Raw genomic sequence first — 22,156 nt, 5'->3', positions numbered from 1 at the left:
TTAGCCACAGAAATCCATGCTATATATGCACGTCAATAGTGGAACCCATTTCATGTGTTACATGTGCTGTACAAGTAACAATGTCCCATCTAATTAATTAACCCCTACTTAAATTCACCAGACCCCACCTCTTATCCACATCTAAGTGGATCCACATATGCTGTACACATATGTGATGACCATATATGTGATGACTGACCCATGCATTTGTGCATCCTTTAGACCCATGCCACGCACCCAATGCATTATTTGCGTCAATTGAATATTTTAGAGGCTGTGCATGAACGTAATCCCCAAACCCACTAATCATATGCACCGTGCACATCATTCAGATTTTCCATGTGCCATGTATTAATGAACCAAACCCATTTCGATATGCACTGTATGTACATCTTCCAAAAGCAATTTGCTATGAGATGTGTGAATACACCATATCCGTGTGTACCATTCATATGCATGCAAAGCAATTTGATATGCACTGTGTATATACACCATGTCCGATCCAATCATGCGAGCATATGTGTCATCAATTTGGCCCTTGCACTATGAACATTGCATGGAATTAATGTGCGCGCGTCACCCCGACTTAACCACGACCAGCCCGGTCCAACCCAACTCAAACCCGATTCAACTCACCTGGTCCAACCCGGACCGAACCCAACCCAACTTGCTACCAGATCCAACCAAGCCAACTCGAGGTGAACCTCTAAAGCTGCTCTCTAACCCGCACCTGGTCTATTTAGGGCCCAACCCGAACCCAAGTTGGCCCAAACCTCTCGGCCTTCTTGGCCGTAACCCAAACTCGCAGCCTACATAGCCTTAATCCAAACCCCCATCCCATTAGACTCAATCCGATTAAACCTGAACCCATGGCCAACTTGGCCTTGACCCAAACCCAAGCCCTTCTGGTTTTGACCCAAACCTGATGGCTCCCTTGGCCTTAACCCCACCCTATTCGGCCTTGCCCAATACCCTGAGCCCAACCCAAGCCGCGCCCAAGCCCAATCTAAGCCCCATCCCTAGCCGCACCCGAGCCCAACCCAAGCTAGTTGCACCTACCCCATGCTTCCTATCCCAAGCGTGTAACCTATTCGGCCACAATACCTCTCCTCCTCCTAATTCATTCATACCCCCATCAGACCTCATAGTTGTACCCTCTTGATGCCCATCACCATAGCCCATATCCATACCCCATATCACATCCCCTGTACATTGTCTTAATGCAACAGCATACCCGAACCCATATTAGATCTCAACACCCACATATCTACCTAATCACCATACATCCCATGTTTAGATTACCCATCCATAACCCATACCCATCTGACCACTTACACAAATCCAATCACCTGCACACATTCAGCCGCCCATAGTCATCAAACCAGCATGCATTCACCCCAAAATACCCATGTCTAGCACTTACACATGCCCAACTCACCCTGCACCCTGGTTCCACCCTGCTTAGCCCTTGGTTCACCCTGGTTCCCTGCTGGTTGCACCCTGGTTGCACCCTGCTTAACCTCTGGTTGCACCCTGGTTCCCTGCTGGTTCACCCTGGTTCACACCCTGCTTCCCCCTGGTTAGACCCTGGCTAGTCTCGGGTTTGTCCCTAATAGACCCTTATAGCACCTAGCTGTATCGTTTGAACACACCCTATGCCTGTTCCACCGAGACGCACCCTACCCTTGAACCAAACCCAACCTAGCAGACCTCACCCAAACGGTCCAACGCGGACCTAACCCGAATCCAAACCGAGTTGGTTCAACCTCACTCGGTTTACTTAAACCGAGCCGGTACTCGGACCAACCCGGTCCAATCCCACGTAATCCGGTCTGAGTCGGACTCAACCTTGTTCAACCCGGTTCAGTCAACTCAAGCGAACCCAAACCGCAACCTGAGTCAACCCAAGTCAAATTGACTCGACCGAAGTCAACTCAATCCAACCTAACTCCCACCTAGACTAAGTTGACTCACCCCTACAAGCCAAACCAAGTCTCACCGAGTCACATCCCTACATGCTAAACCGAGTCGCAACCGTGTTGTACCCTCCCGTCACCCCAACCGAGTTACATCTTATTTTAATTCAATCAAGCTACACCCTCAATCCCAAATCTAATTCGAAGTTCCAAAATCCAGATGTCCAATTCCAAGATCCAAGCCCGAGTTTCCAATCCAAGTTCTCATTTCATTCTCAAACCCAATGGAACTACGTGTGGCTTGATCCCCACCACGGGGTACGTAGGCAACTTGGCACTCCCAAGTTCAGCCGCACCTTTCCGCACCTTCCCGCACATTTCCGCTCCTTTCTTCTGCCTCTTTCATTTTCGACACCCTTCTTCATCTCTTCCATTCCCTTTTCACCCTTTCATTTTCCTTAAATCGTTTTGCATATTAGATGTTTCCTTTTGTTTAGTCGCATGATTAATTGCATGTTTAGATTTCTTTATTTATTATTTGTCCTCATCATATGCTTAGAAATCACATGTTTAGCCATCTTGTTAGTTGTTTTGCTTTGGTTTTTGCATGCTTAGTTACTTTGTTGAATTCGGATCTTTTTGGAATTAAAGAAAAAAATCTTAAAGAATCTAAGAACTTACATCAAATTGGAAAACTTCAATTCAAAATCTAAACCTCCAAATTCTTAAGTTTTAGGTTCTAAGATTGAAAAACTTAGAAGTGGCACTCTAGGTTCCCCAATAGAACTTTTGGATCCAAATTCTCACAGAAATACTAAGATGCAACTTAGGTCCATTGCATTAGATCTAGGTTCATATAGCGTAGGTCACTTCACCTCAAATCAATTAATCAAATTCAACTTAAGTCAAATCTCATCAATCTCAAAACAATCACATAGGCACATAGGCATGTAGTTGCATGTAGGATGCACTCCTGGCCCGCATGAGTCTAAACTGTGAACGGCTAAACAATTAGAATACACTTAGGTTAATAAAATTCACATTCCCCCCTTAGTTAAAATTAAATAATTAAAGCTTTTAAAAGTTAGGCAAGGTCGGTGCTGTACACTTCGTGCGGTACACCTTCCGACCTTGTAACCAGGTAACTTACCCAGAACTCAAAGCGTAGACCAAATTAACAGAGTTAATCATGGGTCCTAGATCCCTAATCTAGGTGGCGACTCTGGTCAGTTACTTCTTTCGTGAAGTTAGGATTTTTATCCTAAATTTATGAAAAAAGCAATCATATTCAAATCAAATGGACAAAGGCGCTATCATCATCGCAACACACACCCTCGTGGGACCACCCCCCCTCGGGACGGGATCCACAGTTTCTCACGAATTCGCACTCATCAACAGATATGCCCAGTGCAATTTTTTATAATACTAATTTTTACTATTCTCTAATAAGGTTTTTCCGAAATATTATGTTATACTATTTTATATCGTATAATTTTTTGTAATCAAATTTATAAAATAATTTCTTTTTGAGTTACAAATCTTTCTTCTTTGGGCCGCCCGTGCATCGCACAGGACTGCAACTAGTTAAAACTAAAGGAAATGCTCTCGGTTCACAATTTAAGGACATTAGAATCAATACATGCAACTCGCTTTATTTTAATTGTGCATAAGATGCTATCGAAATATGGAAGTAGGATACAAAACACATTAAAATATAGAAATACTACATATCATTTGTTCGCGTAGGGCAAAGATATATGTTGATTTTCATCCTTTTCTAGTCATAGAAAGGACCAAACTGATATGGTTGGATTTATTATTTGAGAGATTCTCAACAGACTTCTGTTCATATCTTCGAAATAAATCATCCATCATCGCCGCTCCAAACTGATCAACAAGCATGGATTCTGTAACAGCTCTTATACGGTTATACCCTTTGCAATGTTTTTCCCACTTGTGGAGATATCAATTTCCATTATTTCGATTCGATCAAGACTAAAGGATCCTTCTATCTCAACGATAGCCTCCAATTCTTGAATTGAAGGTGCATAAAAGGGTAGATTAAATGAATCCACTTTGTCCTGTTCGATCACTCCCTAAATTTGACAAACTTATCAGCAAAACATAGAGAACAATAATATATGAAAATGTAAGTATGTAACTGTGTTTAGAAGGGGGGGTTAAAATGGTTACAATGTGGTGCTGCCTTTACCTGTGAGACCATGTCATCGAGAGTCTGAGTAATCAGTTCCCATTGGAAATAACATTCTGTACTAGATGGGTCTGAGCTTCTTCTGCCAGAAAATGTAAGGACGATACGCCCTTCACCAATTACTTCTTCCGAGCGTGACTTGAGAAACAAATAGAAATCTCTCTGAAATTGCGCCAATTTTCCCTTGTTTAGTGAGATACCCATTTCGTTTTGAAGCCCTTGAGGAACCTGGCATATCTCAATGCTTAAATTAGGATATTCTTCAAAACACGACATGCTTACACGAAGTTTTGAACAAATTTGAGTGTACATAAATGCTAAACTCATGGGATCCCGTGTAAACATGCATACACAAGGAGAGAGAGTATCAACATATATAGCCCAGATCCTTTTCTCCATTTCCGATGTGGGATTTTACAGGGGTGCCCTTTGAACTGATTTTTGCAAGGGCACCCCTGAGTTTAGCATTCCTTATACACGTGTGTGTGTGTGTGTGTTGCATCTCTGACTTAAATCTTTTGAAAGATGAGGTGAGCTCCATGTTGAGGCTGTATGGTGAGCAAGTAAATTGGGGCATGAGCATAAGTTGGGGAGACGGTGAAAGAAAAGCGTTGGAGAGTCATTTCCAATGCGATTTTTGCTTCGACTATGCCCAGGTTCTGACCCACACAAGTCCTCGGCCCAAGTGCGAAAGGAAAAAATGCAGCGAGGTGTCTCCCCATTTCGGGGGACCTCAACGGATTAAATTTTTCGGCATCCTCACCCCATATTTCAACACTGTGATGAACTGCAATCAAAGGAATATAGAGTTGTGTCCCGGCCGGAACATGGAGCTTCCCCAACTTAATGTCCTTGTGTACTTCCCTCAGAAGAGTTGTAACCGGAGGATATAGACGGAGAGCTCAATTATCATACCTACCTGCAAATACAAACGTACATGTTAGTTTTAATATAAGTACATTATTTTTTAGGGGTTTCTTTGCTTTATTTGCAAAAATGATCTTCTAGTTTGACAATTTACCGTAGTATTTACATTTGATTGAATTTTACAAATGAGATCATGCCATCAATTTGTGACCGTAGTACCTATGGTAGATTTTTTTTTTCCTTACTTCCCCAAAAGACTTAAATTTCCTTATATGTGAAAAGACAAAAAACAACCTTGTAAAAACACCAAAATACCCTTGATGCTCCATTGACATGTTTGAATCAAGGTTCATTTCTATATATAGTAGCATTCTTGGCCCATGCTATGCATGGTTTTAAAAAGATGGGCCCCATACCCCATCAAAACATGATGTGTAAAATGGTGAAATCATGGGACCTATTCCATCAAGGAAAAATTGCCAGGTGGGGGGCATCAAAATACGAGAATTGTCAACGGAGGACACACTTTTGAAAAATTGTTAGAGAGGGACGAAATGTGGGTTATCAAGTCTCTAAAAGGGGGTTATGAACCCTCTCAATGGGATTATCAAACTCTCAAAAGGGGGTTATCAACCCTCTTTGAAATTTTTTCAAAATTGTGTCCCCCCGTTGACAATTCTTGTATTTTGAAATTTTTCATATTATAGTATCTATAATATGAGATATCACAAAGAGGGTGTTGGGTCCCGAAGAACAACCCAAGTCTGCTATGCTCAACTTCTTAGGAAAGGTAGTGCAATAAAGATCTAGGATTGCATCTTCTAGTATGGGCATCCCTTTGGTTAGTATCGTTTTCTATAAGAAAAGAAAAAGAAAAAGATATCATAATCAAATCATGTAGAAGACCATTGGAATGTACATGTGTGTGTGTCTATATATATATATATATATATATATATAAATCCTAGTAAAAAACCCCGTGCGTTGCACTGGCCGACAAAGATCTGTACGGACCAGATCATAGGTTGATCCAAACAGTCCATGTGATGGAACACAACAGAAATAGGTTGTGCTCGTAAAATCATTTCCATAGGGTGATCATAGCCCTCCAATCTATAGAGGTTTCAATAATATGTTGTTCCTCTTAGGTGCTCGGAATTCGTCAATATTTTGAAAGGTGTCCGAGTCAGTAGTATTATGTAATATGTTTACAATAATCCATAGTATTATGTAACATATGCACTCAATCCGTAATTTTTCAAAGAAAAAACGCCGTTGACTTTGTGGACAAAATGTATAGTAAAAAATTCATAAAGAAGGGTAAAATAGGTACTGTGAAGGCGTAGAATTGAAAATATGGGGCTTTAATGTGGGCCTTTGTTAACAAAAGCAAAAACAAGTAATGTGTAATTCTATTAGAATTTTGGAAGAAATTCAATATATGTATATATATATATATATATATATATATATATATATATATATATATATATATATATATATATATATATATATAGAGAGAGAGAGAGAGAGAGAGAGAGAGAGAGAGAGAGAACGGTTCCTACACATATGTGTAGATAAGTTATCTACACACTAGCTTAAAATACAGTGGGGGCCACATTATTTGAGTGATCCAAACCATTCATTTTTAAGGCCCTCACATAGATAGGGTGTCCACAAAAAATCAGATCCATAGGATCATCCTAACCATTCGAACTGTGGAGGCAAAAAATGGACTAATTTGTGAAGGTTTAAAGACATCCATTTTACCTCCACAGATCGTAGCGTTGGGATGATCCTATGGATCTGATTTTTTGTAGACACCCTATCTATGTGAGGGCCTTTAAAATGGATGGCTTGGATCACCCAAACAATGTGGGGCCCCACTGTATTTTAAGCTAGTGTGTAGAGAACTCTCTACACATATGTGTAGGAACCGTTTTCTCATATATATATATATATATATATATATATATATATATATATATATATATATGAGGGAACTGTTGGTGCGCTTAAGCTCACCAAACTTATGGTGAGCTTAAGCACCCAATCACATGGGGGCCACTTTGTTAGGATGATCCAAAGCATTCATTTTAAAGTCTCTTACATAGATAAGGGGGTGTACCAAAAATCAGCTCCATAGGATCATCCTAACCCCTCCATTTGTGGAGGACAAAAATGGACAGACACAAATCTGCCCATTTTTTGTCCTCCACAAATGGGGTTAGGATGATCCTACGGAGCTGATTTTTGGTACACCCCCTATCTATCATAAGGCCTTGCAAATGAATGGTTTGGATCCCCACATGTGATTGGGGAGCCATGTCATTGGGGAGCTTAAGCGCACCATAGGTTTGGTGCGCTTAAGCTCACCAACAGTTTCCTCTATATATATATATATATATATATATATATATATATATATATATGAGAAAACGGTTCCTACACATATGTGTAGAGAGTTCTCTACACACTAGCTTAAAATACAGTGGGGGCCCACATTGTTTGGGTGATCCAAGCCATCCCTTTTAAAGGCCCTCACATAGATAGGGTGTCTACAAAAAATCAAATCCATAGGATCATCCCAACCCTGCGATTTGTGGATGTAAAATGGATGTCTTTAAACCTTCACAAATTAGTCCATCTTTTGCCTCCACAGTTCGAATGGTTATGATGATCCTATAGATCTGATTTTTTGTGGACACCCTATCTATGTGAGGGCCTTAAAAATGAATGGTTTGGATCACCCAAACAATGTAGGCCCCCACTGTATTTTAAGCTAGTGTGTAGATAACTTATCTACACCTGTGTGTAGGAACCGTTTTCTCTCTCTATATATATATATATATAGAGGAAAAGGATTGTACGGTCGACCGTACCTAAAGTTAGGTACGGTAGAGTGCCAAATCACATGGGTCCCCCATTTTTGGTGGGCATCTAAACCATTCATTTGCAAGACCCCATCATAGATAGGGTGCAGACCAAAAATCAGCACCATTGAATCATCCTAACCCCTCCAAAACTGGAGGCCAAAATGGGCAGATTTGTGGACAAACACTGTCTGTCCATTTTGGCCTCCACAGATGGATGGGTTAGGATGATCCTATGGAGCTGATTTTTTGTATGCACCCTATCTATGATGGGGCCTTGCAAATGAATGGTTTAGATGCCCACCAAAAATGTGGGACCCATGTGATTTGGCACTCTACCGTACCTAACTTTAGGTACGGTCGAGCGTACAATCATATACCTCATATATATATATATATATATATATGAGAACGGTTCCTACACATATGTGTAGAGAGTTCTCTACACACTAGCTTAAAATACACTGGGGCCCCACATTGTTTGGGTGATCCAAGCCATCCATTTTAAAGGCCCTCACATAGATAGGGTGTCTACAAAAAATCAGATCCATAGGATCATCCCAACCCTACGATTTGTGGAGGTAAAATGGATGTCTTTAAACCTTCCCAAATTAGTCCATATTTTGCCTCCACAGTTCGAATGGTTAGGATGATCCTATGGATTTGATTTTTTATGGACACTCTATCTATGTGAGGGCCTTAAAAATGAATGGTTTGGATCACCCAAATAATGTGGCCCCCACTGTATTTTAAGCTAGTGTGTAGATAACTTATCTACACATATGTGTAGGAACCGTTTTCTCTCTTTCTCTCTCTCTCTATATATATATATATATATATATATATATAGAGAGAGAGAGAGAGAGAGAGAGAGAGAGTAGCATTCAATGTGCCCCAACCCATCAAAACATGGATTAAAATGGTGAGCCCCACCTTATGTGTGGAGATCGGGACCCACCCCATCAAAACATAAGTTAAAACTGATGTGCCCCACATGTGGCATGTGTTTGAATGGCATTGGTGGGTACCCCTACCCAAATATGATGGAAAATGGTGGGCCCCACCCTAATACATGGATTTGGGTGGAGATATAGTGGGCCTAACCATGGGTGTAAAATTGTGGGGCTCACCATATGCATTGGTTTGGGTAGAGATGGTGCACCCTGCCATATCAAAACATGAGATGTAAAATAGTAGGTCCCACTCATGCTATACATGGGTGTAAAATAATGGGGCTCACCTTACCCAAAAATGTGTTTAAGGTGTTGGGCCCCACCATTGCATGCATGAGGTATAAAAAGTCATCACATAGAAAAAATTCCAGTAAAATTTTCCAAGGGAAAAGGTTTTCTGGAAATTAACAATTAATGAAAACAGAAAGAAACATGGTTAGTATAAATTATCGGAGTTTTTATGCAGTGTGTGGCCAGTATTTTTCAAAAAATAATGAAAGCGCACTCCATAGGATGATTCAAACCGTTTATTTGTTGGGCCACAACTTATATAAATAGGTTTAGCCCCCAAAATGATTTCCGTAGGATGATCCTAACCCTTGATATAATGAGGTTTTCGTAATGTGCAATCCCTCAATAGATCGGAGCGTTAGGATCTTCCTATGGAAATGATTTTTTGGGGAACAATATTCTATTTATGTGTTGGCCCTACTAATGAACGGTTTGGATCATCCTATGGAGTGGGCTGTACAAAAAAATACAGGGTTATATAGCAGAGAGAGAGAGAGAGAGACCTGCACGACTGAATTATTAGCATAGCTGGTATCTCCCACTCCGCCATTCATGTGAAGAACTTGTTTCACTTCCATCATGGTTCTCTTTTAATGGCCTCCTCCAAATTAGACGAGAGAGATCACACCTTATATTTCTCTCCTATGCCAATATGATTGATGTAGGATATACATAGCTGGAAAATGTTTGACCTAATCACGGGAATTGAGCTTACCATGTGACATGAACTGTATGAACTTAGTTTTTAATTGAGGGTTGCCTCCAAAAACGGAAATCTGTTTTGTTAAAAAACCAAAAGCATGTGCACCTTATCGTGACGAGCCCCGTAGTTTTCAAATAGTACTGTATTGACCACACTCTATGATGATCCAAACCATCCATGTGATGGGACACAACGTAAACAGGTAGTGACTTGTGCCCAAAAAACATTTCTATAGGATGATCCTAGCCCTCTAATCTACAGAAGTTTCCATAATACGCAGTTCCTCTATAGATCGGAGGGTTGGGATCATCCTATAGAAATGACTTTTTGGGCACAACCTGTTTACGTTGTGTCCCATCATATGGATGGTTTGGATCATCCTCTAGTGTGGTCCGTACAGTACTTTTTGAAAAATACAGGACTATAAGGGCTTACACTGTATAAAAACTCATTTCCAAACCGAGTTTCATTTTAGAATGTTTTCCAATTTAATTTCTGGCCATGCACAGGTCAAGAGTTTAACGCAAACCGGCCGTCCGGCCAATAAATTTTGCCGTTCACGAAATCATAGTTAAAGAGCAGAATTTCATTTCCTGGCATTAATTGGTACCAGCAGCCAAAATAAATAATTGGCTGCCAATATCAAAACGAGGGAGTGTGAAGACCCACTCCCTAGAATGAGTCCAAGCACCTAAGAAAGCAATAATATTAACACTAAAGTAGTTTAATAATTTATGGGGATTTGCTGGCGACCACCCATAAAGCAGTTCGTGGACCGGCTCGAAAAAAAAAAAATTGTTATCATCAGGTTGCATGTTATTTAAACTCATAACATTACATATCCAAATCCAAAGAACCTTACGCAACAACGACTTCAGTTAAAAAAAAAAAAAACAATAACAAATTTCAATAACATTTAGAGAAAATTGTCAATTGGTGACACAAAAATGACAAAATAGTGAATGGGTGACACCCTTTTGAAAGCTTGTGAACGGAGGTTAAAACACCTTTTACGTACATGGCCTTTTACCTAAATACCCCTCAGGAAGAAAAAAACCCATCGTTTTAACTTCTCTTTGTTTTTAACTGTTTGGAAGCTTTTTTTCACTTTTTCTCTCTCATTTTTTTATTTTTAACCACCTGCAACTCATCTTCTCTGGCGTGAGGTGGTGGCCGGCGTGAAGATCAACCCATTTTCTCCAGCGTGGGGCAGCTTCTTACGCTAATCCGAACCTCTCTTCTTTGTAGTGGACCGTATTCCGGTGAGGGCGTCATTTTTTCCGGCATCTTCCTCATCGTCTTAGGTATGGTAGGGTATCATGTTTTGTTTTTTTTGTTATTACTTTTATTTTCCTTCTATTAAGTTACTTTTGTGGTTTAGGATTTTATTTTCACTATTGGGAAGCCTTTACACATATAGGGTTTCATTTTTTATTTTTTCCCTAGTAAGTTGGCTTTGATGAGAAACCGTTGACATCTACTGTTTCATTTTCACTGTGGAGAACTCCCTTTTGATAATCTCCCATTTTCAGTGTTGAGAACCCCCTTTTGAGATTGATAATCCCCCACTTCCATTGTTGATAACCCCATTTTCACTGTTGACAACCCCCTTTGAAATTGATAATCTCCCTTTTCCAGTGTTGAGAACCCCTCTATGTAGTTCATAATCCCCCCATTTCCAGTGTTGAGAACCCCCTGTTGAGGTTGATAATCCCCCATTTTCAGTGTTGAAAACCCCATCTAGGTAGTTGACAAACCACATATTTGTAGTGTTGAGAAGCCCCTCTAGGTAGTTATGATAACCCCCATGTAGAGTGTTTTGTTTGAACCCCCATTCAGTGTTATGAAGAGTGTGATAGGGAAACCTTTTAATGTTCATTTTAAGTTACAGGTTTTGGTGATCATGGTAAAAACTGTGTTTTTTCATGGAGATTGGTAGAAACTATGAGAGGGGAATTTGTATGCATTTTTTTAAATGGCAGGAGAACTTATTTGTGAATGAGGCAACTTGGTTCTGAATGGCAGGGGAACTTGTTTGTGAATTGCTGGGGAACTTATAAAATTTAAACTGGTTTTATCGTGTCTCTTTGTTTATTAAGGGCGTGTTCGGCAACCATCTCCAGAATGGTTTTGTGTTTTTGTAGGTGCAGAGAATGCACAAAGCAAAGAAAAAGGAGAAAATCTCCGCCGGTATGCACAGCCCACTAGACCCGTTTCTTCCGATTGTCATTTTTCATGCGTATAAGCATGAGATTTTGTGGAGCGAGTCGCTTCCACAGTTCCTCATCTACCCATTTTTGTCCAATAAAATCAGATGAAATGAGAAGCCTCGCCAAACACACCCTAACGTACTCTATAAGAAAATAAAATAAAAAAGGAAGTGATATATCTGCCACTTTGATCAGTTGGTAGTACAAGCAGCAATGTATCAATGGCTGCAGATGGGCTGATGTACTTCATGTGGGAGGGGTGTTGATGCCTCCCCAGCTATGAAGTCAGTTTCCCAGATGCCTACGATGGACACCCGCCGCCCCTTTCGATTACTTGGGACACCCAACAGAAGTGTACGTGGCAATCACCCCATTGTCGTCCAGCCATGGTCAGGCACAGTTATGATTTTGTTAGGCATTTGTTATTGTCATCATCCTTTTTACAATGCTATGGTGTATTGTCATAATCTCTCTATCTCTTTATTGCCCTCTATGTTTCTATTTAGAGTAAACCTGGATGACAATCATGTCTATACAATTACAACCACTATTTAAATGTGTAGAAGCAATATTTTGTTCTTAGAACCACTGTTGATATCTGGGAACCAATATTTAAACACTCAGAAGCACCAGTTATACCTAGGAACCACTATTTACCACTGTGTAGTGGTTCTGAGGTATAAGTAGTGGTTCCAAGGTATAAATAGTGGTTCCAAAGTAGAGATATTGCTTCACACAATATAATAGTATTTCAGAGGGTGCCAAAGTTGCAATGAATGAACAATGGGTTAAATAGTTGTCTAAACAGTCAGATCTTATGGTGGTTCATAGTTTAGATGGCCTAATACTTGTTCCGAGAGTTTAAATTGTAAGATTGAAAAGTTAAGGAGTCAAAACCACTATAATAAGTGAGAATGATTGTATTTATAGGATTTTAACCACTCAGAAGCACTCATTATACCTATGAACCACTAGTTACCACTATATAGTGGTTCCGATGTATAAATAGTGGTTCCAAGGTATTAATAGTTGTTCCAGAGTAGAAATATTGCTTCACGCAATCTAATAGTACTTCATTGGGTGTCAATCTTGCAATGAATTATGTAGTGGTTCCTAGGAAACTAATTATACCTAGGAACCAGTATTTACCATTAGTAGTGGTTCTGAGGTATAAATAGTGGTTCCATAGTAGAAATATTACTTCATTAGGTGTCAATGTTGCAATGAATTTATGAACAATGAGTTAAATAAGTGTCTAAACAGTCAGATCTTATGGTGGTTCATAGTTAAGATGGCCTAATACTTGTTCAGAGAGTTTAAATTATGATTACAAGAAGTTATGCAGTCAAAACCACTATAAAAAGTGAGAATTGCTATATTTATAGGATTTCAATTACCTAGGAACAATTAATTATACCTATGAACCATTATTTACCATTAGGTAGTGGTTCCAAGGTATAAATAGTGGTTCCAAGGTATAAATAGCGGATCTAAGGTATAAATAGTGGTTCCAAGGTTTAAATAGTGGTTCCAAGGTTTAAATATTGCGTCACCCAATCTAATAGTATTTTATTGGGAGTGAAAGTTGTCATGAATTTATGTACAGTTGTAAAATATTAACTTAAACCCTCAGATGTTATGGTGGAGGGAGGGGGGTGGAGGGATTTAGGGTTTGGGGAGTAAATGCACGGTTGTAATGGGAGGGGAGGTGTGGAAGTGGTCTTTATGGGGAGTGGTTTCCGCAAATGACGTTTGGTTTTAAAAGAAAATCGCCAAAAATAGGTCAACCTGCAGGTCGACCTTATCATATGTCTTAAACCTGTCTGACAGGATGGTGAAAAGGTCGACTAGTTTTTTTGCGATTTTTTTTTTACGTTCTTCTTCCCCATGATGACAATAACAAATGCCTAACAAAATCATAACAAATAAACAAGATGATGGCAATACACCATAGCATTGTAAGGAACTTGTTAAACCTATGCAAAATGTTTCGCAATGGACCTACCTGAGAAGCTTAGCTTTGATAGTCAAAGAAAAATTAAGAGATCTAATAAAATCTAGATTTTAGGAGATGGGAGTTTCACCTCTGCAATGGATTTTCAATGGATTTTTACAACAGAGAATGGAGTTTCATTTTGGCATGGGGAAGAAGAAGGTAAAAAGGTAAAAATGTTAGGTGAAATACATTGGGATCCGTTGCTTACTTTCTTAGAGAGAAAACCAACACAAAGGCATTTTTGTCCTCAAACACTTCTTGGGATGCGTTTGACCCTTTTTTGAGAAATTAGCCAACTCCACCTTTTTTTGAGAATTTCATATAAAAAACACATTTTTTTGAGAATTTTCCCAAATTTATATTTACCTTTGGGTAACTGACATTTCTCAAAACAAATAACTAAAATGAAGAAGTTTCAATGGTTTTTTACCATTCAAGGTGACTAACACTTCTTTCGAGTGGGTGACTAAAATGCATTAAACGGTAAAAATGGAATGCATTTTGGTCGACACTTGAAATCAACTAATAATGTGTCATCCACCAATCATTTCAGATTAAGACACCGTCCCAATTGTGAACTTGCATTGGGGACATATTTACAAGGGCCCGTTTGGATGCTGAGAAGATTTTGATTTGGATTTCTCACATTTGCAGCCCTTTTTGCATTGTAATTTGGATCGGATCAAATTTTGGATTTCTAATTCAGCAGCTGACAATGAAAAAAATTAGATTTCTAAATTTGCTGTGAAAATAGGAAATTGGAAATCCTGGCAGTTTCCTTCACCCTCTTTGCTCCTCAACCTCTCCCCTCCACTAGGAAGTACCCCCTTCTCTTTCTGTCTCCCTCTACATGAGCTGCCGGATCTATTCATTTTGTATTCAAAACTCAATTCCAAATCCAAATACAAAATGGGATGTATCCAAATGGGCCCTTAGGGAAATGATTTCAATACAATCATGTTTTGATGCGTGCCCACTATAGCTTGTCGTTTAGTATTTAATTGGCTTGTAAGTGCTTTTTGGAATAGTAATAACATTTTATAGATCTTTCGAATACTAAAAGAGTTAAAGTATAAAATATTAAATAACACCATCTCCATTAGCTTAAGCTTTTGGCGTAACTGGTTGTTTCACATGGTATCAGAGTTGAAGGTCCCGAGTTCAAACCTCCTCGATAGCAAAAATCCACACCATCTACAAACTTAAGCTTTTGGAGTTACTGGTTGTTTCACAAGCGCATGTATTAAAACTTATTCGTGCTAAAATCATTTCCCTTCTTTAAATGGCAAAGGTATCTTGGGGAAAACAGGATTTTAGGGGATTGTGGGGTATTTTGGTAAGTTTAAGAAGGAAAAATGTCTAATTTGGTGATTTTGGATATAATTTGAAGTAGGATAGCATCCTAATTCGTGTATAGAACTGATTTAGGTCGACCATTTAGTCATATCTCTATCGGTATTGTTGGATTGTTCTGTTGAAATTCCCAATCGGGAGCGTAATTGCCTGCGATTAGGGGTGGCAAAATATGCCGAAACCGAAACCGATTCAAATTTTCGGTTTGGGGGTCAAACCGAACCGAAACCGAACCGAAAATTCGGTATCGGTTTGGTTAAACCAGACCGATTCAAATTTCTGTTCGGTAGAACCAAATCGATTCAAATATCGGTTCGGTTCGGTTCAGTTTGGGGGTCAAACCGAACCGTTGCCACCTCTACCTACGATTCTGGGAAGGGAAATGAAATATTTGCATCGTTTTCTTACTTTGGACAGCCCCCTCTAGTATAAAAAAGTGGTTATAAGTTAGTGTTGCAACTCGGGTCGGGTCGGGTCGGGTCGGGTCAGGTCGAGTTTGGTTAGGGTTGAGTTTTCCCAACCCGGCCGGTTGAGTTCGGGTCGGGTTCAGGTTGAGGGCTTGGGCGACCCGAACCAAGTTAACCCCGACATTTTTTTTCGATATTCTTTGGGGTTTTTACAAAAGGAGTCTCTAAGTATGGTACATCTGCAATTCAACGTGGTCACATTGTGCAAATCACGTTGGTTTTGGCAGTACACAAACCGCAGTCCATTTTAGATCATAAAAAGATGAAAATACCCTTAATTTGCCCAAAAAAATCTTCTCCATGGGATGATCTAACATTCTAATCCATAGAGGTTTCTATATTGTGCCATCCATTTTAAACCTCTACAAATCGGAGGGTTAGATAATTCTATGAAGAATATTTTCTGGCAACACCCTATCAGCTGTGTCAAGGCTCAACAAATGAATGGTTTGGATCACCCAATTAATGTGGGACCCACTCTATTCTTGAGTTCGACTGCCCACCGTATAATTTCAAATTTATTTGATTTACCAAAAACTAATACGACCAGAGACTAAGACTTGGAGACGCAAAGAGAGAGAAGGAAAGTGCTTAGTCATTCACGGCAAGGTCACACCAATCTTCATTTCTGAACCTGCCCGGAGATAGGTATGTAGAGGCTTTTGGTTTTATTATTTTATTTTTGTTTTGATCTTACAATCCTAAACCCTTGATTTTAGTAGGGTCTAATGCTTTAGCTTTCCATGTTTTGTTAAAAAAGGAAAAGCATGTGCACCTTATCGTGACAAGTACCGTAGATTTCAAAAAGTACTAATGACCACACTCTTCGATGATCCAAATCATCCATGTGATGGGACACAACGTAAGCAGGTAGTGACTTGTGCGCAAAGAAACATTTCTATAGGATGATCCTACCCCTCTAATCTACAGAAGTTTCTATAATATGCAGTTCCTCTATAGATCGGAGGGTTGGCATCCTATAGAAATGACTTTTTGGGCACAACCTGCTTATGTTGTGTCCCATCATATGGATGGTTTGGATCATCCTATAGTGTGGTCCGTACAGTACTTTTTGAAAAATCGGGACTCTAAGGGCTTACACCATATAAAAACTCATTTCCAAACCGAGTTTCATTTTAGAATATTTTCCAATTTAATTTTTGGCCATGCACAGGTCAAGAGTTTAACGCAAGCCGGCCGTCCGGCCAATAAATCTTGTCGTTTACGAAATCATAGTTAAAGAACAGAATTTCATTTCCTCGCATTAATTGATAAGAGGAGCCAAAATAAATAATTGGCTGCCAATATCAAAACGAGGGAGTGTGAAAACCCACTCCCTAGAATAAATCCAAGCACCTACCAAAGCAATAATATTAACACTAAAAATAGTTTAATAATTTATGGGGATTTGCTGGGGACCACCGCATAAAGCAGTTCGGGACTGGCTCGAAAAAAAACACAGTATTATCATCAAGTTGCATGTTATTTAAACTTATAACATTACATATCCAAATCCAAAGAACCTTACGCAACAACGACTTCAGTAAAAAAAAAAAAAAAAAACATTTACAAATTTCAATAACATTTATAACCTAGTATTTGCTAGGGAATTTCCTTCAAAGGCAATTCCCGGCCGAATGTAGTGTCCTGGAGGGTCCCCAAAGATTTGGTCATTTGATCTCCTTATTTTTTGAAATGATTTGAAATTCCGAAGTTCTATAGAAAACTTTTGGAAAATCAAATCAAGATCCTCATCAGAACTAAATTTGACAAGGACTATAGAGTCGCCACCTAGGATTGGTCCGAGACCTTTAATTGACTCTGTGAAAGACTTAGGCCTAACCAAAATTTTAGGTTTGTACTAGGTTTGGTTTGTACTAGGTTATGCGAGTCGAAGGTGTTAGGCACTACTCCTGCCCAAGAAATCTTGGTCTTATGAATCAGATTTCGCAAAAGAATTCAAAGCTTTTCATTAGCTAGATATTCCTTCTAAAATTTCTTATAAAATTATTATTTTTTTATAATTTCGTACAGAATAGAAAAATGATTCTTTATGCCATTTTGAATTTTAAATATTCCCAGGAATACTGAATTTTCATACGTATTTAAAATTTTTGTACAAAAAAGTTCGTTCGAAAATTGTTAATTAATTCAAATGAAATTCCAAAACTTCGGGAATTTTCATCCAATCTTCTGGGAAATTTAGAGATCCAACCTCTAAGTGGATTTCCACCAAATGTAGAGTAGCACCAGTGATGATCGGCATTTCACAAGGTTTAATTTGCATCCTAGCAAAACAACTTTGTGAAGGAGGTCTATTGCATACTTCGTTTGTGTAAGACGAAGGGAATTAGGATTGCGAGATACTTCAAGGCCAAGGAAAAACTCATATTTCCAAAATATTAGTATCAAATGTAGTTGGGGGCCAATTCATAAAGGCACTGAGTAAGCTTGGATTATCTCCTGAAAGTATAATATCATCGACGTACAGTAGAATATCATCGGCGTACAGCAGAATACAAATCGTGTTACCCTTAAAATGTCTCATGAAGAGAGAGAGGGATATGCCAAGCTCCCTTTAAATCCAAGGGAAAGAAGGAAGGACCTGAGAAGTTGGAACCATGCCCTTGGTACCTGTTTAAGGCCATAGATGGCTTTATAAAGTCTGCAGACACAATGAGGAAGTTTGGGATCTACAAACCCAGCTGGCTGTTTCATATAGACCTCTTCCTGAAGGAAACCATGTACAAACGCATTTCAGACATCCAATTGATGTAGTTGCCACCCCCGAGAAGCAATAGATAACATTGTACGTGCCTTTGGAGTAATTGGTTGTTTCACATGGTATCATAGCTATTTCTTCATAGAAGTTCTTTTGTTCAAAACCCAACAACTCCTTGATATTAAAAAAGAGGGGCCACATGTGCCACATGTATCACCAACCCAAAAAAGAGGGGCCACACGTGATTGATAGTGTAGAAGTACAAATGATTAAATAACATCAACTCTAAAAGCTCAAGCTTCTGGAGTAATTGGTTGTTTCACAATTACGATGTCTTTCCAAAAAGCATAAAATACTATAAAAAATATGGAAGCTGGATACAAAACATCAAAGTATAGAATTGCTGCAAATCATTTGCTCTCCTTAAGGCAGAGTTATATGTTGATTTTCATCCTTTTCTAGTCATAGAAAGGGCCAAATGATTTACTTTCTTATTTGATAGATGTTCATCAACTTTCTGTTCATATATTCTAAACAAATCATCCATTATCACCGCTCCAAACTGATCAGCAAGCAGGGATTCTGTAACAGCTCTTATACACTTTGCACCATTCCTTCCACTTGTAAAGATATCAAATTCAATTATTTCAAGTCGATCAAGACTAAAGGATCCTTCTATCTCAACAATAGCCTCCAATTCATGAATTGAGGGTGCATAACATGGTATATTAAATGAATCCACTTTCTCCTGTTCAATCACTCCCTAAATTGGACAAACTTATCAGCAAAACATAAAAAATAATAATATGTCAAAATTTGATCATATTTAGAAGAGAAAGAGAGCGGTTTAAATGGTTATATTGCGATGTTGCCTCTACCTGTGAGACCATGTCATTGAGAGTTTGAGTCATAAGTTCCCATTGGGAATAACATTCTGGTGGATCCAAGCTTCCTCTGCCAGTAACTGTAAGGACCATACGCCCTCCGCCAATTACTTCTTCGGAGCGTGACTTAAGAAACAGATAGAAATCTCTCTGAAATTGCGCCAAGTATGCTCTAAACACGCTGGGAGGGCTTGTCTTTGCTATGTAAATATTGCCCTTGTTTAATGAGATACCCATTTCATTTTGAAGCCCTTGAGGAACCTGGAATATTTTAATGCTGAAATTAAGATTCACTTTAGAACATGACATGCTTACATGAAAATTTTCCTATATGACTTTTGAAGTTAGAATAAGTTTGAGTGTTCATAAATTTGCTGATTAAGACTCAAAATTAATTGTTATTGTAGGTCTATTAATCAGTTTTGGACACACAATCGGTTCTAAAAATCTGAAACAAATAGTGCCTAAATTTGCAGCAGACTGACAACTGAGTGGGTGAAAGTGCTGACCTGAGAGAGCCAGTGGAGACTATTAGAAGAATGAATGAAGTCTAGACTTTTGCTTGGGAAAAGCCTCCCATAAAAGGAACCAGCCACTCCTGCCATGAAACACTGCGCCAAACTGGCATGCTTCTCTTCCTTAAGCTTCTCATAGAAATCTGGTAGGTAACTGAAAAGGGTGTTAAAATCGTTCCCTGGAAGGTCATTCAAGAACATTTGGAACTCCGGCAGCGGATGGTTCAGCTGGCAACATTTCATCTCGATAGTATCTATAATATGAGATATCACAAAGAGGGTGTTGGGTCCTGAAGAACAACCCAAGTCTGTTATGCTCAACTTCTTAGGGTAGGACATACAATAAAGATCTAGTATTGCATCTTCTACTATGTGCATCTCCTTGGTTATGATCGTTCTCTATATATGGAAGAACAAAAAAATCATAATCAAATCATGTAGAACAAATCGTGTAGAAGAGAGAGAGAGAGAGAGAGAGAGAGAGAGAGAGAGAGAGAGAGAGAGAGAGAGAGAGAGAGAGACCTGCACTACTGAATTATTAGCATAGCTGGTATCTCCCACTCCCCCATTCATGTGAAGAACTTGTTGCACTTCCATGGCTCTCGTTTAATGGCCTCTGTCAAATAGACAAGATAGATCACACCTTATATTTCCCTCCTGTGTCAATAGCCTTGAAGTATGATTTATAAAGGGGGAAATGTTTGAGATAAACAACGTGAATTGAGCTTTAGATGAGAAATTAACTGTATTTATTTATTTTGTTAATTTGTTGTCTTGAACTGATCAAAAGTTTAATGCATCTAAACAAACAAATTTTTTTTTTTCATTTCTTGGCAGTATTTGGTTGCCATTTCCATTTAGATGCATTTTTTATTTACTTTAGATTGATGATCTCCTAATCTCGTTCTATATTTATTTCTGTTTGGTTGCAAGCATTTACTTCATAGAGTAGTGCTAGGGAATGTCATGAACAATATAGAGGGAGTGTAGAGAGAGGGAAGAGAGAGAAAGAGAAGATGCATCATTCCAATGAAATCGAAGCAATCATCACCAACAAAGTGATTTGAAAGTTCAACAAGGACATAGAGAACACTATGTGGACCAAACAAAGATGGAAAACCTTGGGCTGTGATTGGTGAGCGAAACAAATAAAAAGAGAGGAACAAACAACACAGTATGTGGATTACCCAAGAACAATAGCAAAGATTAATAGAGGGGTGGTCGCATGGATCCAACTTAGAAGAAGTTAAATCAATCTTAAACCATGACAAATAGTCAAAGTTAGGTGGAGAGGATCTATCCTTATTGATGGTTGATATTGGAGTGCTAAAATAAACACATCAATATATCCAAGAAGATCATAAATTCTAAGCACCTAACAAAGCAATAATACTAACAATAAAAATAGTTTAATAATAATATAATAATAAAGACATCTAAAGTAATAATTAAGGAGCATGATCATCAAGTTGCGTGTTATTTAAGCATAGAATAATATTATGCCACCAAATCCAAAGAACATTTACATATTACGACAACAATGTCAGCATAAAAACAACAACAAATTACAATAACCTCAGATGCTTTCAAATGAATAGCCAAGCAGGCTTACTTTGAAATACCCCAAAACATTCCCTAAACGAAATCCGTCCCCCTCTTATGAAAGCGGGCATTTTTGTCTTTGAAGAGACCTTTATCATTAGGACTTCTTTTAGTGATGCAGGTGCCTCGCCCGATGACAAAGATCAACGGTCAAGATCGTCAGAACCTTGTTCAACGGTCAGATCAGAAGATATAAGATGGCATCTAGATCAATGGTCCACGTTGATTACTACTCTTCAATAGAGTCCTATTTTAGTTTGGATTTGTTTGAATTATTTTTAGATATTTTCTTTAATTGAGACGTCCAAGGTGAGAATGTATTTAGGGAGGTTTACTTTTACGTGGATTGAGTTGAGAGAATTTAGGAGTTTTACTTTTGGTAGGATTTTATTTGAGTAAAATTAGGAAGTAGTAGAGAAACTTTAGGATTCTAAAATTTGGCTTTCACTGTTGAACGTCCAAGTAAGGAGATATCCTAGGGATTTGTTTTATTTCTTAATTATAGTGAAGTTATAGTTTATTTAGGATTCTTCTTTATGTTGGCCATAGAAAATCTAAATCTATAAAAGGCCATCCATTGTAATTGTTTTCA

The 22,156-nt window shown here is 38.7% G+C and overlaps 1 protein-coding gene and 1 long non-coding RNA gene across 2 annotated transcripts; both read right to left on the bottom strand.

Annotated features, from left to right (window-relative positions):
- Positions 1 to 3,552: 3,552 nt before the first annotated feature.
- On the bottom strand, positions 3,553 to 10,405 carry LOC143858103 (uncharacterized). The gene is made up of 3 exons (XR_013238861.1): positions 9,616 to 10,405; positions 4,129 to 5,047; positions 3,553 to 4,012 (listed from the first exon to the last, which is right to left on the bottom strand). It is a non-coding gene; the product is annotated as an uncharacterized LOC143858103 (long non-coding RNA).
- A 7,809-nt stretch (positions 10,406 to 18,214) lies between these two features.
- Positions 18,215 to 21,077, bottom strand: LOC143858015 (putative jasmonic acid carboxyl methyltransferase 1). The gene is made up of 4 exons (XM_077368599.1): positions 20,485 to 21,077; positions 19,957 to 20,361; positions 19,442 to 19,708; positions 18,215 to 19,326 (listed from the first exon to the last, which is right to left on the bottom strand). The coding sequence occupies exons 1-4, from the start codon at positions 20,557 to 20,559 to the stop codon at positions 19,012 to 19,014; spliced, it is 1,062 nt and encodes a 353-aa protein (XP_077224714.1). The 5' UTR covers positions 20,560 to 21,077; the 3' UTR covers positions 18,215 to 19,011.
- Between the last annotated feature and the right edge of the window lie 1,079 nt (positions 21,078 to 22,156).

Source organism: Tasmannia lanceolata, unplaced genomic scaffold (assembly GCF_043159265.1).
Source record: "Tasmannia lanceolata isolate RefF3 unplaced genomic scaffold, GAP_Taslan_0.1 ptg000025l, whole genome shotgun sequence".
Taxonomy (NCBI): Eukaryota; Viridiplantae; Streptophyta; class Magnoliopsida; order Canellales; family Winteraceae; genus Tasmannia; species Tasmannia lanceolata.
The sequence above is the reverse complement of the archived record's forward strand: the minus strand, read 5'-3'. Positions and strand labels throughout refer to the sequence as shown.

What these genes read in the sequence shown, in the direction of transcription:
- LOC143858015 (XM_077368599.1), bottom strand. Translation starts at nt 20,559, where the DNA reads ATGGAAGTGCAACAAGTTCTTCACATGAATGGGGGAGTGGGAGATACC. An exon ending in CTAATAATTCAGTAGTGCAG is followed by an intron (nt 20,362 to 20,484) that starts GTCTCTCTCTCT and finishes TTCCATATATAG; the next exon opens with AGAACGATCATAACCAAGGA. An exon ending in TCAATGACATGGTCTCACAG is followed by an intron (nt 19,327 to 19,441) that starts GTAGAGGCAACA and finishes TGTCCAATTTAG; the next exon opens with GGAGTGATTGAACAGGAGAA.